This window comes from Oryzias latipes, chromosome 2, assembly GCF_002234675.1.
Source record: "Oryzias latipes chromosome 2, ASM223467v1".
Taxonomy (NCBI): Eukaryota; Metazoa; Chordata; class Actinopteri; order Beloniformes; family Adrianichthyidae; genus Oryzias; species Oryzias latipes.
In genome coordinates this window covers 22,390,764-22,408,351 of record NC_019860.2, presented here as the reverse complement: position 1 = coordinate 22,408,351, position 17,588 = coordinate 22,390,764, and the positions used below count along the sequence as shown (strand labels likewise).

Genomic DNA, 17,588 nt, shown 5'->3' with positions numbered 1-17,588 from the left:
TGCAGAGGGTTGAACTGGAAGATGGTGGACGAGCAGAAGTTGGGTTTCTTTGAACATGTTGATGTTTCGTGACTCTGAAGAGAATATAATGCTCTGGATTACAGATGGAAGACATTTCATGCTTGGCTAATTTGAACCTGGACTCTTGTTTCTCATTTGGATCGTTTCTGTTCAGCTAAAGGAGAACAAAACATGTTTACTTTTCTGACTCATCTGTTGTTTTACGAGTTACAAAAGTAAAATCTCTGCTTTCAAGGGTCTCCAACCAGGACTTCTAATCTGTTTCGGACTGCTTGGACTTCAGTATTTTCATTATTTTGGACCCTACGGCACGTACTTGCTGTCATTTGAATCATGTTGGCTCTTTTGGAGCCAAAGCCTCCTGTTTTTTGAAAGCCGGTTGATGTGTCACATCAAAGTCATCATTAACTGACCAGGAAGTCAGTCCAAGTCCTAAAAGCCACAAAATGTCCAATACCAGGGTTCTTCACTCCCCAGGGCCCAGGGGAGTGGGCCCAGATAGTCCCTTTGGACTGGACATCATTGGGGCTCTTCCCATGGGGTAGTAGGCCCACATAGTCACTTAAGGATGAATACAAATAGGGCTCTTCCCACTGGGAAACTTTCCAATGGTGTTACTTCACACTAAACACAACTTGGGCTATTCCCTGAAGGAGTGTGGGCCCACATAGTCAATTTGGCCTGAACATAATTGGGGTATGGGCTCATGAAGTGAATTCAGGCTGGACACAATCAAGGCCATTTCCACGGGGGACTGGGCCCACATAGTCACTTTGGGCTATTTACAACCGGGGCTCCTCCCACAGGGGGGTGGACCAATGTAGTCAATTCGGGCTGGACCCAACTGCCTGCAAGGCCCCACGGCAGTTCTGGCTCTAGAGTGGGGTGCCGGTGACGCCAATCTTGGGGACGTAACTACATCTTGGGGTATTTACATTGATAAAGGGGTTCAGGTGGCTCAGGAATCTATAACTCTTATTGGACGCCTCCTTGGGGAGGTCTTTGGGGCATGTCCCACATGGGACATTTCAGGACACACTGAAGAGACTTCGTCTTTCTACTGGCCTGGAAGTGCCATGGATGGAATTAGCCGGAGGAGATAAAGGAATGGATATATTTTGTTGGACTGCTGCCCCCACGACCCGGTCCCACATGAGTGGAAGAAAATGGATGGATGGATGGAAGTCAGTCCAACCCTCTCCATCTACACATTTTGATACCCAACAATGATCGTTCCAACTTTTTCTTTTGTTGTTCATTGGATTTGTTGGTATTTCTTTTGACTTTTTGCAGCTCATGTCTGTATTTTCTCTGGCTTTTCTTGCTTCTACGACTCAACCGGATCCCTTCATGTCGATGGACACCAAAAGCCTTATCGTTTTGTGTTGTGGATCAAGAGCTTCACAAAAGCTTTACTCTGACGATGCTGTCTTTGACAGAGCGACTCTATGCTGTGATGGAAGACGACCAAACCAGTTTAGGTTTAGCCATAAAGAGCTGTCCCGGTTTAGGTTTTCTTCTTCTGCTTCATTTGGGCAGAAAATCTTTTAAAGAATGTCAGTTTTTTTAAGCGTTTTCATTAGTTCCTGTGAAAAATGGCTCTTCGTTTTCATTGATGTGTCGGTCATAATCTAGTTCACGGCCTGCTATGATGTGGCTGACCTGAGAGAGTCACACGTCACTCATCAATATCCTCTCAGGTCAACTGATTCGCCTGCTTGGGTCGGTGCAGGTCAGAGGTCAACGAGGTCAACCTTCAGGTTTCTTCACACTGAGGGACTCTTTAAGTGGTGGGTGGATTGATGGAGGCCGTTTGGACAAATGGAGGACGATTTATGAGGCCGACCACTGGCTAATGGACCCTGACTGTGACTGTGGAGCCGCCTCGGTCACCTCCGAGCCTCAGACCTTACTGGGAGGAACGACTGTGTGTGGGCTGAACTAGACGACTTCCAATTGATTTTTTTTTAAAAAGATCGCTCAGTCAAAACAAAGTCCCGTCATTTTGTTGGATGGATTTCCAATAGAAGCAGTTTAGATATGCTCCAAATCTTTACACCTAATCTGTCAGGCGTCTCTGAAGCCTCCATCAAAACCAGACATTTCCATTTCATCTTAAACGTTTATCTCTTTCATGTCAGCGTGGACCAAATCCGCTCCAAGAACATCAGATCAGACGCAGACATGAGGTTGGCTTTTTTGAATCCTTCAAACTCTCCAAACCTTTCCGAACGTTAAAGCAGCAGGTTATCTTCAGGAAAGGTCACCAGCCTTTCGGGTTCCGTCATTTTCTGAGTTCAAAATTAATAAAATGTGGCTGAACCAACATTTTGAAGGCCTAAATTTCACCTGGGCTGGTTAATAATCAATGATGTTGCCGGCATGTCAAAGCTGGTTTTAGAGGAAGAGAAATGTTCGAACAATGCAGGCTTTTATTTTGTACATCATTTTTATGTCATTAACTTCCTGCATCCCTATTAGGAAGTTAGTCAAAACATCGTTTTAGTTAGAAAAAGTAAGTTTTTTGCGGCTGGGTAGCTCGGTTGGTAAGGTGAGAGGCTACCATGCAGGAATCCAGGGTTACCAATTACCGTATCAATGGCGAGCAATTAACATCACCCAGTGAGGGTCCTTAGGCAAGACCCTTAACGCTGCTGCCCCCGAAGCGCGGTTAGGCTGCAGCTCACCGCTGGGGATGGGTCAAATGCGGAGAAGAATTTCCCCATTGTGGGATCAATAAAGTACCAATTATTAATTATTATTATTTTTTTATTTATAAGTACCCAGATCACAACCAAAGTTCACTGAAAGTGCCGCACTAAAGAAATGAACATTAAATGTAGGGATTGTAAAAACTGAAGTCACTGCAAACAATTCAGATCATTAACAGAAAAAAATTAAGTTAACTGGAAAAGCCCAGAAGATTTTATTACAATCTGGGATTTAGTTCTTAGAGGACCAGAAAGAGACCAATTAAAATCATCTGGAACAGAAACGAGACAACAGTCGGATCATAGAGGGATTATTGGTTTGCTGATGATGGACAATGTTCCTACTTTTTAGACCAATCCTCACCTCACTGATGTGACTTTTTATTTGGTAAACAAACACTTTATGCCTATATGCTACGTTCAGACCGGCCTCTAAATGGACGTTCAATTGGAAAGTCTACGTAAACGTGTGTAAACGGGCTTCCGTGTTCAAAATGCTCACGTTGACCCAAGTTTCTATGACAGTTTTTGTACTTTACGTACAGTAAAGTAGGCTACGTAAAATATGCGTATACTGAATAAACCAACCAAAACTTTTGAACACCTCAAAACTGAATTTGCGTAAAGACCTGTCGGCCAGAATCCCCGACAGACATCAGCGTGCATCGACGAATGATGAACGCGAGAAATGCTTGTGAACCATTTATATGACCAAAGTCCGAAATTTCATGCGTGGAAACTGTGCGAAAGTGAGCGACCTTGGGAGCATTTCAGGCAGATAACTCAGGCAGTGCGTTTACTTGGTTACCCCCCTAGGGCGGTTCAGTTAACCAACTCACCTGTTCAGCGTCTTATTTAAGTCCAGGTGTGCAAGTCGTTAATTCTCTTTCTTTACCGCAGGCCCCGGCTTCCACCTGTGAGCTCCGTTAGGAGTAGTTATTACCCAAAAGTTTATGGAAATTTGTCTCATGGAATTGCACGGAGTCTTATGTCAAACTAAAATAATGTGAAATGCCAATTATAAAGGAATGTGAATGTCGTACAAAGAATGTTAAAGCAAACTAAAGATGTGTAAATAAATATTTGACTGCATGAGTTGTCTGACTGAAATGTACAAAGTGACTGTGTGACACGGGCCTAACAGCTAGAACGTGACAGCATCACCCGTACATCACAAGAGTGTGGAACTTCCATTAGCCTTATGAATGCTTCCTGATACTTTAACCACAACAATGGTACATTCCATTTTCATGACTTCCTTGGAGGTTGCTGTACAAGGTGACTGCAAGACACCACCCCCTCCCACCCCCGCACCACCAGGTGCATGTGACTGACCAAAGCAGTTTCTATCGGGGCTTTTTTACATTTACTACTTTTTGAATTTTATTCAAGAAATTAGTTTTGTCGAGGTTTAAAAGTAACTTCAGGTATTTCTTTTGGAAGCACATTCAGTTTAATCCATGTTTGATTCGGTCTCGGGGGGGACGGACGATTGTTCCTGTAGAAATGTTTCTGTTAAATAAAATAATCCTGAAATTCTCTAAATTGGAGCAGTTTTCACTGCTTTTGCTAGTTAAAATGACAGTTTTGAGCTTTTAAAAAAAAAAACACTTTTACACCAAAAGGAGCCGCATGCTGGTGATTTTTTTTTTTTTTTTTTTTTTGACGCCAGAACACACAGCTCCTTGTTCGTTTGAATTTGTCCTCATTAGTGACAGTGTGCAGATTTTTTTTAATGCATAGCAGTGATCAAAATAAAAGTAAAGAATAAAATGTGTTTTGTTTTTAATCATTAGTGATTGCTTCACCAAACCAAATCCAAAAGTGACGTCCGGAAGGTTGTTGTTGTTCTGAGTCAAATGGCTTGTTTTCTTCATAAGCGCAGCCCCAGAGTGACCTCTGTCATTTTGTTTTTCTCTTCTTCTCCCCTCTGCCTTCTTTATTCTGGCCACGTTGGACCAGGACCCTGTGGCTGAACCTCCAGAGGGAGATTGATTACAGGAAAAGAGGAGAATTTTGTTTGCTTTCTGTTTCTGCTGCTGTTTTTTTCTCCATCAGTGCTTCTCAGCTTTTTGCCTTTTTTTTTATTTCACACTATTTGTTTTGTTTCCCTTCTTTCTCCCACATCATTATTTTCTTCTCTTGGAAAGTTAAACTTGGAGATTTCGATTTTGTTTAATGGATCTTTTAGTCTGTAAAAAGTCAGAAAACCCAAACAGATGTGGACAAAACTTTGACTTTCTTGTTGCTAAAATCCCAAACAACAAAAACAGCTCTGATGGTTAGCAGAACATCTTCTACATTGGGGGGGGGGGGGGGGGGGCTGTTTAATTGGTTCCAGTTGGAAACATCTGGTAGCAAGTTGGACTGGATGCTAATGCCAGATGTTCTCTGGTTGCTATTAGTTACGACACAAAGTATGTTGATGTTTTGGCCTGTTTCCAAGTCTCACCAGGGACGCATCTTCCTGTTCTGGTGTTTTATTTTGAAAATCAAACCTCCCCCTTTTTTATCAGCCTGATCCGTTTCCCCTGAAAAACCTGCCCGTTTGATTGATCTTCTAGTAAGGTGCTGCAAAACCGGTCTGTGTGAACGCACCGCATGACTGAAACTAGTTCTGAATTGCTTCATTCCTTTGACTAAATGGTTTGGAGCCAGCTGCAGGTTTCCAAGTCACCACTGGGGGGGCTCTTTGCAGAGACACATCAGTCTCCATTCATTTAAGTGTAATCTCTTTGGTCATCCTCTTTTTCTTTTTCTTTTTTTATCCATAAGGGAAGTTTTATTAAAACTAACATACAAGTGGAAAGATCCTTGGATGAAAAAGATGGGATATAAATTGACTGAAACTGTTTATTTTTATTATTTGTATAGGCCGTTCTTCTGATTGTTTGTTTATGTGGAATGTAGAGGGAGTAACATGTATCTCAGGGGAAGTGCTATTTCAAAATAAAAGTTGGGAAAAATGGATATGTTAGATGGTCCTGGGTTTAAAACCATGCAGGGTGTGGTTTTAAACCTTCTGGATGCTGACTCATGGGTCCTGATGTACTTAACTGTTGCATTTGACTTTTTTCACTGCATTCTATTACCTTTAACAGACAGTAGTAGGAGAGAAAGTTTGGTCAGAATTATTGGAACTTGGCGTCCCACAGGGTATAATCTTGGGACCTCACCTTTTTTTTTTGTCTTTTGGGCTCCATATTCTAAGAATTCACCTCTGAGCTGTAAGCGGGACTATTTGGCATTGAGCAACCTCGCCCCCATTCACCACCCTGTTGCTGAGAGCTTGGAGCAGGGAGCTTATGGCCCTCCTATTATAGTTTCTATGTCACACCTAAAAGCTTTTCCAACTGTGTTATTTTATTTATTTTCTGTCAACGATTGGAATAGAGAAATACCCAGAAATTCTATTTTAAGCTGAATTTTCTTTGTAAAAGTCCTCCATCATCACAAAAATGCATCATTTTCATCAGAGTGGGTCTCCTTCCCAGGCTCCTTTGTTTTTCGAGGACAACGAGGATTGTGCGATTAAAGCTTTTCAAACCTAAATGACGTGAAAACAGAAGTGGTTTTCTTTTCAATCAAAGTTGTCTAGCTCCTCCTAACCTCACCTGCTCAACACCTCAGGTCAGGTAATCGGCTGCAAAACCACGTAAGCGTTGGGAAGCTTGTTTAAAAACTCAATTTTGAACTTTGGCTTGAAGCGGTTTCTAATTAAACAATTGAATAAATGTTTATATATTTTATGTTGTTTTATTCTTTTTGGACTGTCTATGTAATTACTCCTGCTAAGCACATTTTTATAGTATTTTGTCCAATTTAGCTCTCAGAATCCTCAATTTAATCAGTGATTTAGTTCTCAGACCTCATAATCTTCTCAGGGGTTTTTGAACTTCATCTAACTTCCCATAAAACAAGGCCTTCCAAATATTTGTCTCTGACCTTCATCTTCTTCATCGTAGATACTCCTCTGATGGTGAGGAGCAGCAGCGACTCGGCTTTGGCTCCTCCCTTTGAGAAGATACCCACACCTCCACCTGAGGATCCAGACTCCAGGCCTCCAGATGCTGTGAGTTATAAAAAAAATAAAATAAATAAAGTTCCTGGGTCAGCTGGCTCTCTGTTTTACGGTCCAGGCAACAGTGGCTGATGGGTAGTTTTTACGAAGCAGAAACATCCTTTTGTCTGCGCTCCCCTCCGTCGCCCCTCTCCCCCGGTCCGGCACGGCGCCGCAGGCTCTGCTTTAAAAGGGTCATCTCTGACCGCCCTCCTCCTTTTTTTTGCCATTAGGCAAACTTTTGTCTGCTGCGTTCTCTTTGAATCCGGGGGTGGGGGGGCTGTACTGTCTGAGTGATGCGCAGCAGAAGGTCACGTTGCAGGAACACTGAAGTAGAGTCGTTCTTCCCGCTGCGCTCAAACACCGACATCAGCGGGCGGCGAGTAAACACCGGCATGTTTGCTGTCAGAAAGCATGGACTTCATCTGCTTCCAAGTGTTTTAGCAGGGAGAAGACGCTCAGTCCACATGCTAGAACCATCCCAACAGGCCCTCATGGAAATGACAAAGGTTATTAGTAATGTCGTTAGAGGTTCTGCAGGAACGTGTGCCAGAACCCTCAGAGTTCTGTTTTACACTCTGTGTCCCGTTGAGGATCCTGATGACCTCAAGCTGTATAGCCAGGACCCCCCTGTGTCAGAGTCTGGACTTTTTTTTTATGTTCGCAGCTTAGAAGCAACAAAATTTCCATTTTAATAAATAAAACGTGTGACTTAAACATGAAAAAGTCTTTATAACCAAAGGTTTATCTTTTATTTTGTGTTCTGATTTAATTTGAAATAATAAAGGAAACATGCAACCAAAACATCTGTCATTAAGGGGACAAAGTAGGCTCCGCCCCTTCCCTTCATTCTATTTGAAGTCCAGATTTGGGAAATCTAAGATTTACTTCAAGACGGACACTTTCACATTTTCCGGGACTATAAGTCGCTGCGGAGTATAAGTCGCACCAGCCCAAAAATGCATTATAAAGTAGAAAAAAACACAGATAAGTCGCACTGGACTATAAGTCGCATTTTGACGGGAAATTTATTTGACAAAATCTGAGACCAAGAACTAATAACTTTCACAACCTCATATGACACAATCATAGCAGACTGTTTATCTCATAATTTCACAGTAATTCTTTCTCATACTTATTTATTTATTAATAACTATATATATAAATATAAAATATTAATAACTAATACTCTGTTTTCATCCTGTATTTGTAGAAACAGTTGTCATTTTTATTGCATTTCTGAATCTATGAAATGATTGGAAAATAGAATATTATGTTGTTAGCCTTCAAGATCTTAATGTAAAAAAAGGTTTGCTGATTCTCTGAGTCACTTAACATACTCTAAACACTTAACATACCTCATACATCAAATTGACCCAGGAACATCATCTCTGTTCCTCACAAATGAACATAACAGGAGGGTTAACAATGTATTTATTTCAATTTATTTCTATTATAAGTCGCTGCAGAGTATAAGTCGCACCCCTTGCCAAACTATGAAAAAAGGGCAACTTATTGTCCGGAAAATACGGGTATGTAGGATTTAATGAAATGCTTCCAAACAGCACAAAGAATTTTTATATTTTTCTTAAACAAACTATTGGTATTTGAATATTTATCTTTGCAAAACATATCCGTAGATTAAACCAACTTTTCAAAAAATAAATTTATTTTTCTTTCCATCTTCTGAGTTTTAAATCTGTGAACCTTTCACCTTCAGACAGATAAAGACAAAACCGGTAAAGCGAAATTATTACTATTTAAAATAAAGAAGTGATAATGAGAAGAAGCAAAAGATTAGTGAGACAAATTATAAATATTGTTGCTATTTCAATTTAAAACATTTTTACCCCTAAAAAAAGCCACAAAAATAAAGTTTATAGCAATAAACTTTATTTTTATGAATCACCAATTTAAAACCGAAAATATTTAAAGGAAAAAATAAACATCAAATTAATCGTAACTGGAATATTATATGATAGAAGTAGCCTTTATTAGCGCCTTTAGTCCCATCTGGTCTTAGATGTTGGTAGGACTATCTGCAGGTGAAAAATGGTCAAACCAGGTCATAGTGAACATTTTGGAGTCGGTGAGATGCAGGCATATCCCACAGATTTTCTCATTTGTTCAATTTTGGCCAAATCCTGTTGTTTATGCAAGAAGCCCGTTGGTGCTGTTCCCGTGGAACCTGTTAGTGATGAGGAACTGAATCTGACTGTAGTTTGTGTGGACGTCCTACGGGTGCTTATGTGTCACATGCACACCCCGTGCATTCAGGCCCGCTCAGTATGGAGCCAGCACTGGCACCTCGCTAATGGCTTGAGTGTGGCGTAAGGACGCTGTCCGACGGTATCACCTGTACCTCAGAAGTACTTACAAATACTTGCTACACCTACCACAAGCACAACATTGGTACGTTCCATTCTCTGGACATTCCTTAAGGTGGCCGTTTGAGTCACACCTGCGCTCCTCTCTACGACCCTCCATGAACCCGAACAACCCAAGCACCTGTGTATGTCAACCCCCGAACGGGTCACGTGACCAAGAATTAAAAGACCAACAGCTTACATCTGAGGTTTTTCCAGGTTATTTCGCGTTCTGAGCCATGGAGAGGAACTTGAAAACTGAGAAGACGACCTTAATCAGATCCAGACATGGTTTTGGCGATGACCTGATGTGGTTCCAACCAAACATGAAAAGAGAAGTGAACCGTGGCGTGGACCAAACAGCACAGGTGCTGACGATATCCTGATTCAGTCTTTGGTCCAGTTTGACTCATTGTACTCAACACTACAGATCATCTGGAATCAAGGAAAACCTTTCCAGTGATGGTGAACTTCAGTTTGACTTTCCGATTTTTAACCTTAGCCATTGATGATTCACTCTTGAAGTCCCCTGTCTGATTGGTTTTGTGCGCTCCACACACACACCACAGCACAGACTTAGCGCGTGCGGGCAAGCGTGGCGTCGCCCAGAGGCCGTCACGGCTCCCGGGCTTATCGAGTCCTGGGCCTGATGGACTCCAGAGATCGATACTCTGTCACTTCATCCTCTGCACCACTTCTCCGCTCATCTCCACGCTCCCAAAGCAACGCGCACACATCCACTTTTGTTTGTTTTATCTGGACGGCGGTATTGAAGGCCTGATAAAGTGTAATTTGGGCTGATGGAGTGATGAATATGCGCGCTGCCCCCTTTAATTGATCCGTGTGTGGAGAGCTCAGGTTGCTTCTCAGTCTGGGCTGCCGGGCGGCTAATGAAAGAGCTGAGGAGTGTTAAACAAGCACTCGCCTTTTTAATTGACTCAGACTTGATGCCGCATTTAAACCCAATAAATAGACCTTTGCTTTTTACAAGGAAAGTGCAGAAAGGCCTCTTCGTTTAGCCATTTTCCCTCCTTTTCCCCTCCTAGGTTCCATTCAAATTTAAACATTGGATTGCAGTAAGTAGGTAGGGGCTATCTGCTGGTAATTCAAACTCAATTGAATGTCCTTCCAAGTCACTTTACTTAATGATTCTTCAACTTCAGTTTTCAGTTGTACTTCAGTTATTGCTACAAATGGTAAAAATACGGAGAAAACGAGTTTAAAAAGGCGTGAATGACCAACAGCGGAGTTAGCACTTCGTTTTAAGCTACGTTCACATCAAAGTGTGTCAGGCTTTGACCAACCAGGGACTCTGATTCGGAAGAGACATGGAAGGGACACATGGGCAACGTCTTTCACAATTCACAGAAGTGCCATCCATTGGAAAAGAAATCAAGAATGTGCTTTATTTGCCTGTGAACGTAGCTTTAGCCCTAATGGACCTTCCTGCTGCTCTCGTGGATTTGTTTTTGTCTCTGCACAGCTCTGTCCAGGATCTATCTTCACGTCTTTGTATGGATCCAGATCCACATTAATGGCAGTCGAGGTCTTTGCTGGGCATTCTCTTTGTAGCATTCTTTACCTTTGCAGACCATCCTTGTCTTGTGAGGCTTTATCAGCAGTAAGATTTTGTGGTTTCGCAATCTGACGCCGTGTTCACACCGACGGCGCGTCAGGGATGTCGAGGTTCAGTTTAGAGTCAATGTTTGGATGCGATCTGTGGTCCTGCTGCGTGTCGGGCGCAGCGCAGTTTGAGTGTTGTGAGAGTCGCGGTGACACTGAATTTGCACGAAAGTTCAGAGTTCAAGAAGTCTGAACTTTGGCGAAGTTGTCGCGTCGCCTCAACCCATCAGGGATTCGGCTTTAGCCACGTGACATTTTCAGTGTCTTGACCAGCGGGAAGAATACAAATCCAACATGGCGGACTGTGAGCGTTCTTGTCCTGAACTCCCATCCATTTTCTTAACCCGCTGGCGCCGCGGGGTTGCCAGAGACGGTCTCGGCTACTGTTGGGTGAAAGTGAGGTACACCCCAGACAGGTCGCCATCCTGGGGCTGGAGCTCGCTCGCTACGCCGCTGCAGCATGGCGAGGCAGCCAGAATGGAACTCCATAAGCTGGTGATGTATTTCTCCTTTTTATGGAGACAATGACAAAAGGTTCCTCTTGAATTTTATTTTGTTGATTTTCCTCCTCTGGGACTGACGAGGGACAGCAAGCCTTCAAACTGGGTCACAGAGACACAGAGGTAGCGGCGGAAAGTGGCCGTTCCTGGAGAGAGTCTGAATGACCTCATGAACCCAGACATGGAGGCGGGATTACCGACGTTTTTGTAGAACTTTTTTTTAAACAACACATTTTTTGGAGGCGTGTACGGCGTTTGGTGTTCCTTCTGTGGTCTTTTCTTTTCTCAAATAGATTCCTTTTTTAAGCCAAGTCTATACATTCACACAGAAGTTAACCATACCAGAGTTGACTTAGATCAAAGGTCATGTTAGTAGTCCAGGTGAGCTTTTTCAGCGACCAAACGAAGCACCGGAGAGCATCTTTCATCCACCGCCGTGCTCCACCAGAGGAGGATGGGCTCTCCTCCCTGAGGTTCTGCTCTGCAACTGTGATTATTTCCTGACACATTGGTGAAAGCCCGCCGCGCTCTGCCGCCGCCTGATGTGATGCACATGATGAGGGTCAGGGAGCAGCGGGAGGGAGCACGGCGAAGCTGCAATCTCGCCGCCGCCGCCACAGATGAACACTCTGGGTTGAGGAAAAACACACAAAAGAAGCACACACTTCATTACTCATCTGTTTGACAACAAGCACATCTCATCTGTGGTGCATCGGCACACACCTCCATGTCGCAGCAACACGCTCCTGACAACCAACAACTGCTAACATTCAGAAACACAACGACGGAGGAGACAACCTGACAGGATTCCCAAACTATCCCAGTTTTTCATTTCCTTTGTGACATTTAAAAACAGTCTTGTTTTTACGTCTTGCAGTCGTCCTGGACTGAAGGAATACTCAAAATACTTAGTATCCATAGAAACATTAAAAAAATAGTATATTAAAACCAAGATGACATCACAGCAGGAGAAAACATTTAAAAAAAAGAATGGGCCCAAAGTCTCCTATGGGGTTCAAAGATAAAAGTTTAAAATCCACCAACGAAACCAAAACACGCGTGTCGGGGAAAGTTTTGGAATTATTATGGGATGGCCACAGGACCAACAGCATGGTGGCCAATTTGTGGCAAAGTTTGTAATTCTGCTTTTTTCACATTTTCCCACAAAATGCGAAAAAGGAAACTTTTGTTCAAGCGAAATTTCACACACGTTCACAACTTCGCTTAAGGTTTCGTTCACCTTTGACCTCAGAAAGAGGCGGCCATCTAAATTTTTTCCAACAATCCCTTCTTCAAATATAATTTTCTCCTAGGCATCGCGATATATTGCCTCCAGCGTCATCGGGAAGCCACTTGGGAAAGAAATATTACAATCAGAAGTTGTAGGTTTTTAACCTGTTGTTAGCCTGGCAAGCTTACAAAAGTGGCGTTCCCCTGTAGGTCGCACATTTTTTACCAACATATTATGAAAAATGTAATACACAAAGCGTTGACTGAAGCTGAATGAATGCATATAACGAAGAATATGAACATATCAGGAATGAGCGCGTAATTAACAAAAAAACCTCAGTTTCCAAGGAAATTTGAAAGTTTACTTTTGCTGATCCTTCTAAAAATCAACCTGTTCTTCATGCCGAGGCGACCAAAAAATGTAATGGTTGCTATGGAAACAAAACATCGCCATTTTGAAAAAAAAAAAAAGTTTTTTTTTTTTTTTTTCCATGAACTTGTCACATACATCTCTGAACGATGTGGGAGGGGCAGAAGGGGGCGAGTGAGGGGTGCAAAGGAGCTGCTCAGCCAATGAGGGGAAGGTCAAAGGGGGGGTGTGACGAGGCAGGGGCACCATAAAACATTGGTTCTGGCTTAGGCCTGCACAATTAATCGCAAATTTATCGTTATCCCCATATCAAGCTGTGCAATATCCACATCGCAAGAAATGGTAAACCTTAAATGTGCTAAAACAATGTGATGACAGCTTGAAGTATTTCATGAATTGAATAACTTCCTTTCTGCGTTTGACCAATCAGATGGAGCTTTTATGTTAGACGTTGCCTTCCTAATTGGACGAGGGACGAGATTTGAATTAAACTTTTGCAGTGAAATGGAAATGTTTTTGATTTATTGTAAGTCATTTATTGTAAGTCACTAATATTGCGAGTTTTCTTCATATCGTGCAGCTCAACTCTGGCTCTAATTCTGTTTGAAATTTCTGTTTGGCAGCCTCACATGAGTCTCAAACAAATGCAGGAGTAGTTTCTGAACCAAATCCCTCACGATATTTTGAAAACGTGACCTATTTTATTGTATTTTTTTATTAATAAAGTGCTGTGGAGGGCCTGTTTAGCAGTTGATGGTAGCAGGAGAGGACGTGCCGTTGTTGAGGATGGTCTGCAAACCCTCCTCTTCTCCCTCCCCAACCTGTTGTCCACAGTCAACCTTCACGCAGAACAGCACCTGATCAACTTTTCAAGAGGATCAAATGAAGGGAGGAACTGATTGGCTGCAGTAGATTCTTCATCAGTAGAAGCTCAAAGCAACACCATGCAGTCCTCATGAGGCGACGAAGGTTCAAACCCTCGTGAGGGATTCACCGTCGAGTCTGCGCCGTGGAAATGGCGTAGCGGGAAGATGCACAGCAACAAAAGAGCCTGGGGGCTCGTCTTCCTGCCCCCGCACTGAGCTCTCCTTTGTGGGGTAATCTCACGCTGCCCAGATAAGTGGGTCAGCGTTGGCGCAGGCGGCGTTCGGCTCTAAAAATACGTCTTTCTGCATCCGGGCTGAGATGCGTTTGCAGAAAAAGAGAGTGGCTGGAGGATGTCAGATGTACATTTGTGGCAAAGAGGTCAGATGGGGAGGTGGGTTGGGTGCGGCGGCTGGTGGGCGGGGGTCATTAGTGCTGGTGACACAATGAAAGTGACAGGGCAGAAAGACTTAATTGCACCCTTCTTGTCTTTAGTGGTTTGGGACTTTTTTTTTCTGTCCCCGTCCGTCTCTTGCTTCTCTTTTTTTTTAAAAACATTTCTTGGCCATCCCCCTCCCCCCATCTCCGGGGGCTGTTGTTTTTGATGACTTAAAATAGTCCTGTGTGACACAGGGCAGTGCTGGTGAGAGGGGGGTGGAGGGATGGAGGGGTGGGGGTACAGTACGTGAACACTTGCACTCGGTAGAAGCTCAGAGTCCGGCGGTCGGCGGACGGGCGGCAGGCAGGCGAGCGGACAGACGCGCCTCTGTTTTTGCCAAAACGATGAAGGTTTTCCGTTAATTGGCGGCGGGCCTCTAGCCGTGGAAGAAGTTGTCACCTCGGCTTCTGTGGCCACGCTGACTTTGGAAATCTGTTTTTGTGTTGAAGGAAATCAGCCACGTTCTGAAGGGGGCCCTGGAGCGACTGCGCACAGACAGCCCCCCAGCCAAGATGAACCGAGCTTACTACAGGTGAGTGTTGTTGTTCCAGCGCATTCGGGGAGCTAGTTCCACGCCAGAGCAGGAGACCCTGCAGTGATGGAGACCAGGATTAGCTCTCAAGTCTTTGTTTGCCTGACACCAACTGGATTAGGGAGCGTCATGTCTGTGTGTGTCTGTGTGTGTGTGTGCGTGTGTCATTGTTGTGTCCTCCCCACTTTGTCTCAAATGTGATGAAATGAACGCCACCTTTTTCTTTTACGACAAGGCCGTCACTTGTTCGTTTTGAGGCGTTTAAATCGCTGCGTAAGACGCGGAAACATCAGATACGCAGGTGTAGATGCAGAGAACTCAAACTGCTCTCTGAAGATGCAGAGGTATGCCATCCACCCATCCATCCATCCATCCATCTATCTATAAATCCATCCATCTATCCATTTATCCATCTATCAATCATTCATCAATCTGTTTATACATATTTCCACAAATCCATTCATCATTTTATTGATTTATCTGTCAAATCAGTTATCCCTCCATCCAATCATCCAGCCATCATTCATCCATCTTTTGAATTATCCATCAATCTATCCATTTATTCACCCATCCATTTATCAATTAAATCAGCTAGCAAACCATCCATCCATCCATCCATCCATCCATCCATCCATCCATCCATCCATCCATCCATCCATCCATCCATCCATCCATCCATCCATCCATCCATCCATCCATCCATCCATCCATCCTCTCTCTTCACCACACCGCTCCAATCTGCCTGTCTATCTCACTCTCCGGTCTTCCCTTCCCTCACTCCTGATACTTAAATTCCTCCACTTGGGACAGGAGCACTCCTGCCACCCAGAGAGGACAGACTACCTTATTCCGGTCAAGACGTAGCGGTGCTGACCCCCATCCCAATTGCTCCACCCTTTAAACCACCCCAATATGCTGACGGTCCTGGCTCAATGAAGCAGGACAATATCATCTGCAAACATGAGCAGAGAGGAAATCCTGTGGTCCCAGAACCAGACGTCTCTGACTTGCAGACATTTGCACTAAAGAAAATGGAAAAGTCTGGAAAATTTCAAATAACCTGCGGGGATGCAACAGCAAAAAAATAAGTCAAAATATCCCACAACAACAACAACACTTTGTTAGATCTGACAGGTAAACTAATCAACACTGCTCACAAATCTAAAATCGAGTGTCAAGTTCAAGTCTGTATCTCTAGTTTTCAGCTAATCTAAAGAAGGATCTCGTACCATCAGCCTCCTGCAGACTCAGCCTGATGCACAGAGGAGCACAAGTGGAGCTAACCTTTTTTTTTTCCTCTCTGGGAATTGCATGTTTAACCCTCTTGAGCTGTCACTCACAGGGTTACCATGACAACTTTTGAATCCAGCCATTTTCCTGTCTGGACCCACGAGGCAAAGGTGCACATCATTTCATCTTCTGCAGCTGAGCGAATTTGGGAAATAAAAAAAAAATCAAAATAAAAAAAAATGGAAGGTTTCCCATGGTAACTGCAGGGCTCCACCAGACGCTCATTTCTCAGCGTTTTTACCGCACCGAGGCCTCCTGACGGCGCTGCCATACAATGCAGATGGACGTCTTCCTGATATTTTGTCATGGTAACAGATGGTTGGCAGCTGAAGCAACCCAAGGTGAGCCACGGAGGGGGGGCACTTCCTAGTTCCTGGACTCTGTTCGTCCAGCGGTCGGCCTCTGATGTGGAAGAAGTCGGCCATCTGCCTCCCTGGAGGTTGATCGTTTTCATCTAGCACCACCACCCTCCTCGTGTGTGTGTGTGTTTGTGTGTGTTAGTGGGATGCTAAAATCGCGAGCAGCGCTAACAAGCTGCAGTAGCTCCTGATGAGCTTGTTTGTGCAGCTTTTTTTTTGAAGCCGTGTATGTTTTTGTCCCCGTAACACATTCGTCCACATGTCTTCAGATGCTGCAAAAGTCTAAAAATTCCAGTTTGTGTCCGTCGCATCGTCCCTGCAGTTTGAATGTAACTCTAATGGATGCAAATGCGATGCATGTGTGTTTCTGCGGCTCTTCAATTTAGAGGAATGTGACTGATGGTGTTTGTGAGCGTGCAATAGATGTGGCTATATGGATGCAAATTGGATGTGTGTGCATGTGCCAGTACAGCATGTGTGTGTGTGACCCTGGTAGAGGTTAACGAGAGCCGCTGACAGTGACGGAGGAGCGGGTCGTAATGACCCCAGCTAGTCCGCACGCTCGTGCAGAAGCAGAAACCTAAACATCAGAGCTTAGCTTCCTTTTTCTAGACTTTAGATCATCTTCTTGCCGCCTCAGCTGCCGAAAAATGGTCAAGCCTCTACGGGGTACGCAGGTGGCGAAATATCAAGGTCAAAGGCCACTCGGAGAGCACCTAGAGCAAAAATGTTCATGCACATTTTTTTTTCTATGGACATGCTCCGGGCGACAGGTCATAGTGAACACGAAAGGGGAAGTAGGCAAGACGTCCCTTGAGGTGGCCGCATAAGCCTCAAGGGAGCTGCAAGACACACCTGCATTCACCGTCAAGGTCATGTCACACAGCCACTACGTGCATTAAGTGCATATTGCACAGATGAAATTTGGTCATACGAGAATATCCATAGAAAACGTGAGAAAAGTTGGGGTCTGTATTTTCACAGACGTATCACAAATGAACTACGTTAAAACCACTAGAAGTAAGAATAAACTACGCCAAGAACAGGTAAATTGACGTAAGTTGAGCGTAGGCGATAAAAATGTTACTCATTGGTGCCACATGCATGAAAAGTCTGTCAGACGTATTTGAAACGATTGTGGAAAATCATAAATTTGCGTTTGCATCTCGCAAAATTAACGCACAGTTGCGTAAGATTTGCGTAATAATTACTCATAAACTACA

At 43.7% G+C, this 17,588-nt stretch overlaps 1 protein-coding gene across 2 annotated transcripts in view; it reads left to right on the top strand.

Annotated features, from left to right (window-relative positions):
* The window catches only part of LOC101164537 (partitioning defective 3 homolog B), a 167,734-nt gene that overhangs the window by 35,840 nt on the left and 114,306 nt on the right, over nt 1-17,588 (top strand). For both annotated transcript variants that reach the window (XM_023966113.1, XM_023966108.1), the window contains exons 4-5: nt 6,698-6,804; nt 14,634-14,716. In XM_023966113.1, the coding sequence (XP_023821881.1) occupies nt 6,698-6,804; nt 14,634-14,716 (190 nt within the window). The remainder of the gene's footprint in view (nt 1-6,697; nt 6,805-14,633; nt 14,717-17,588) is intronic.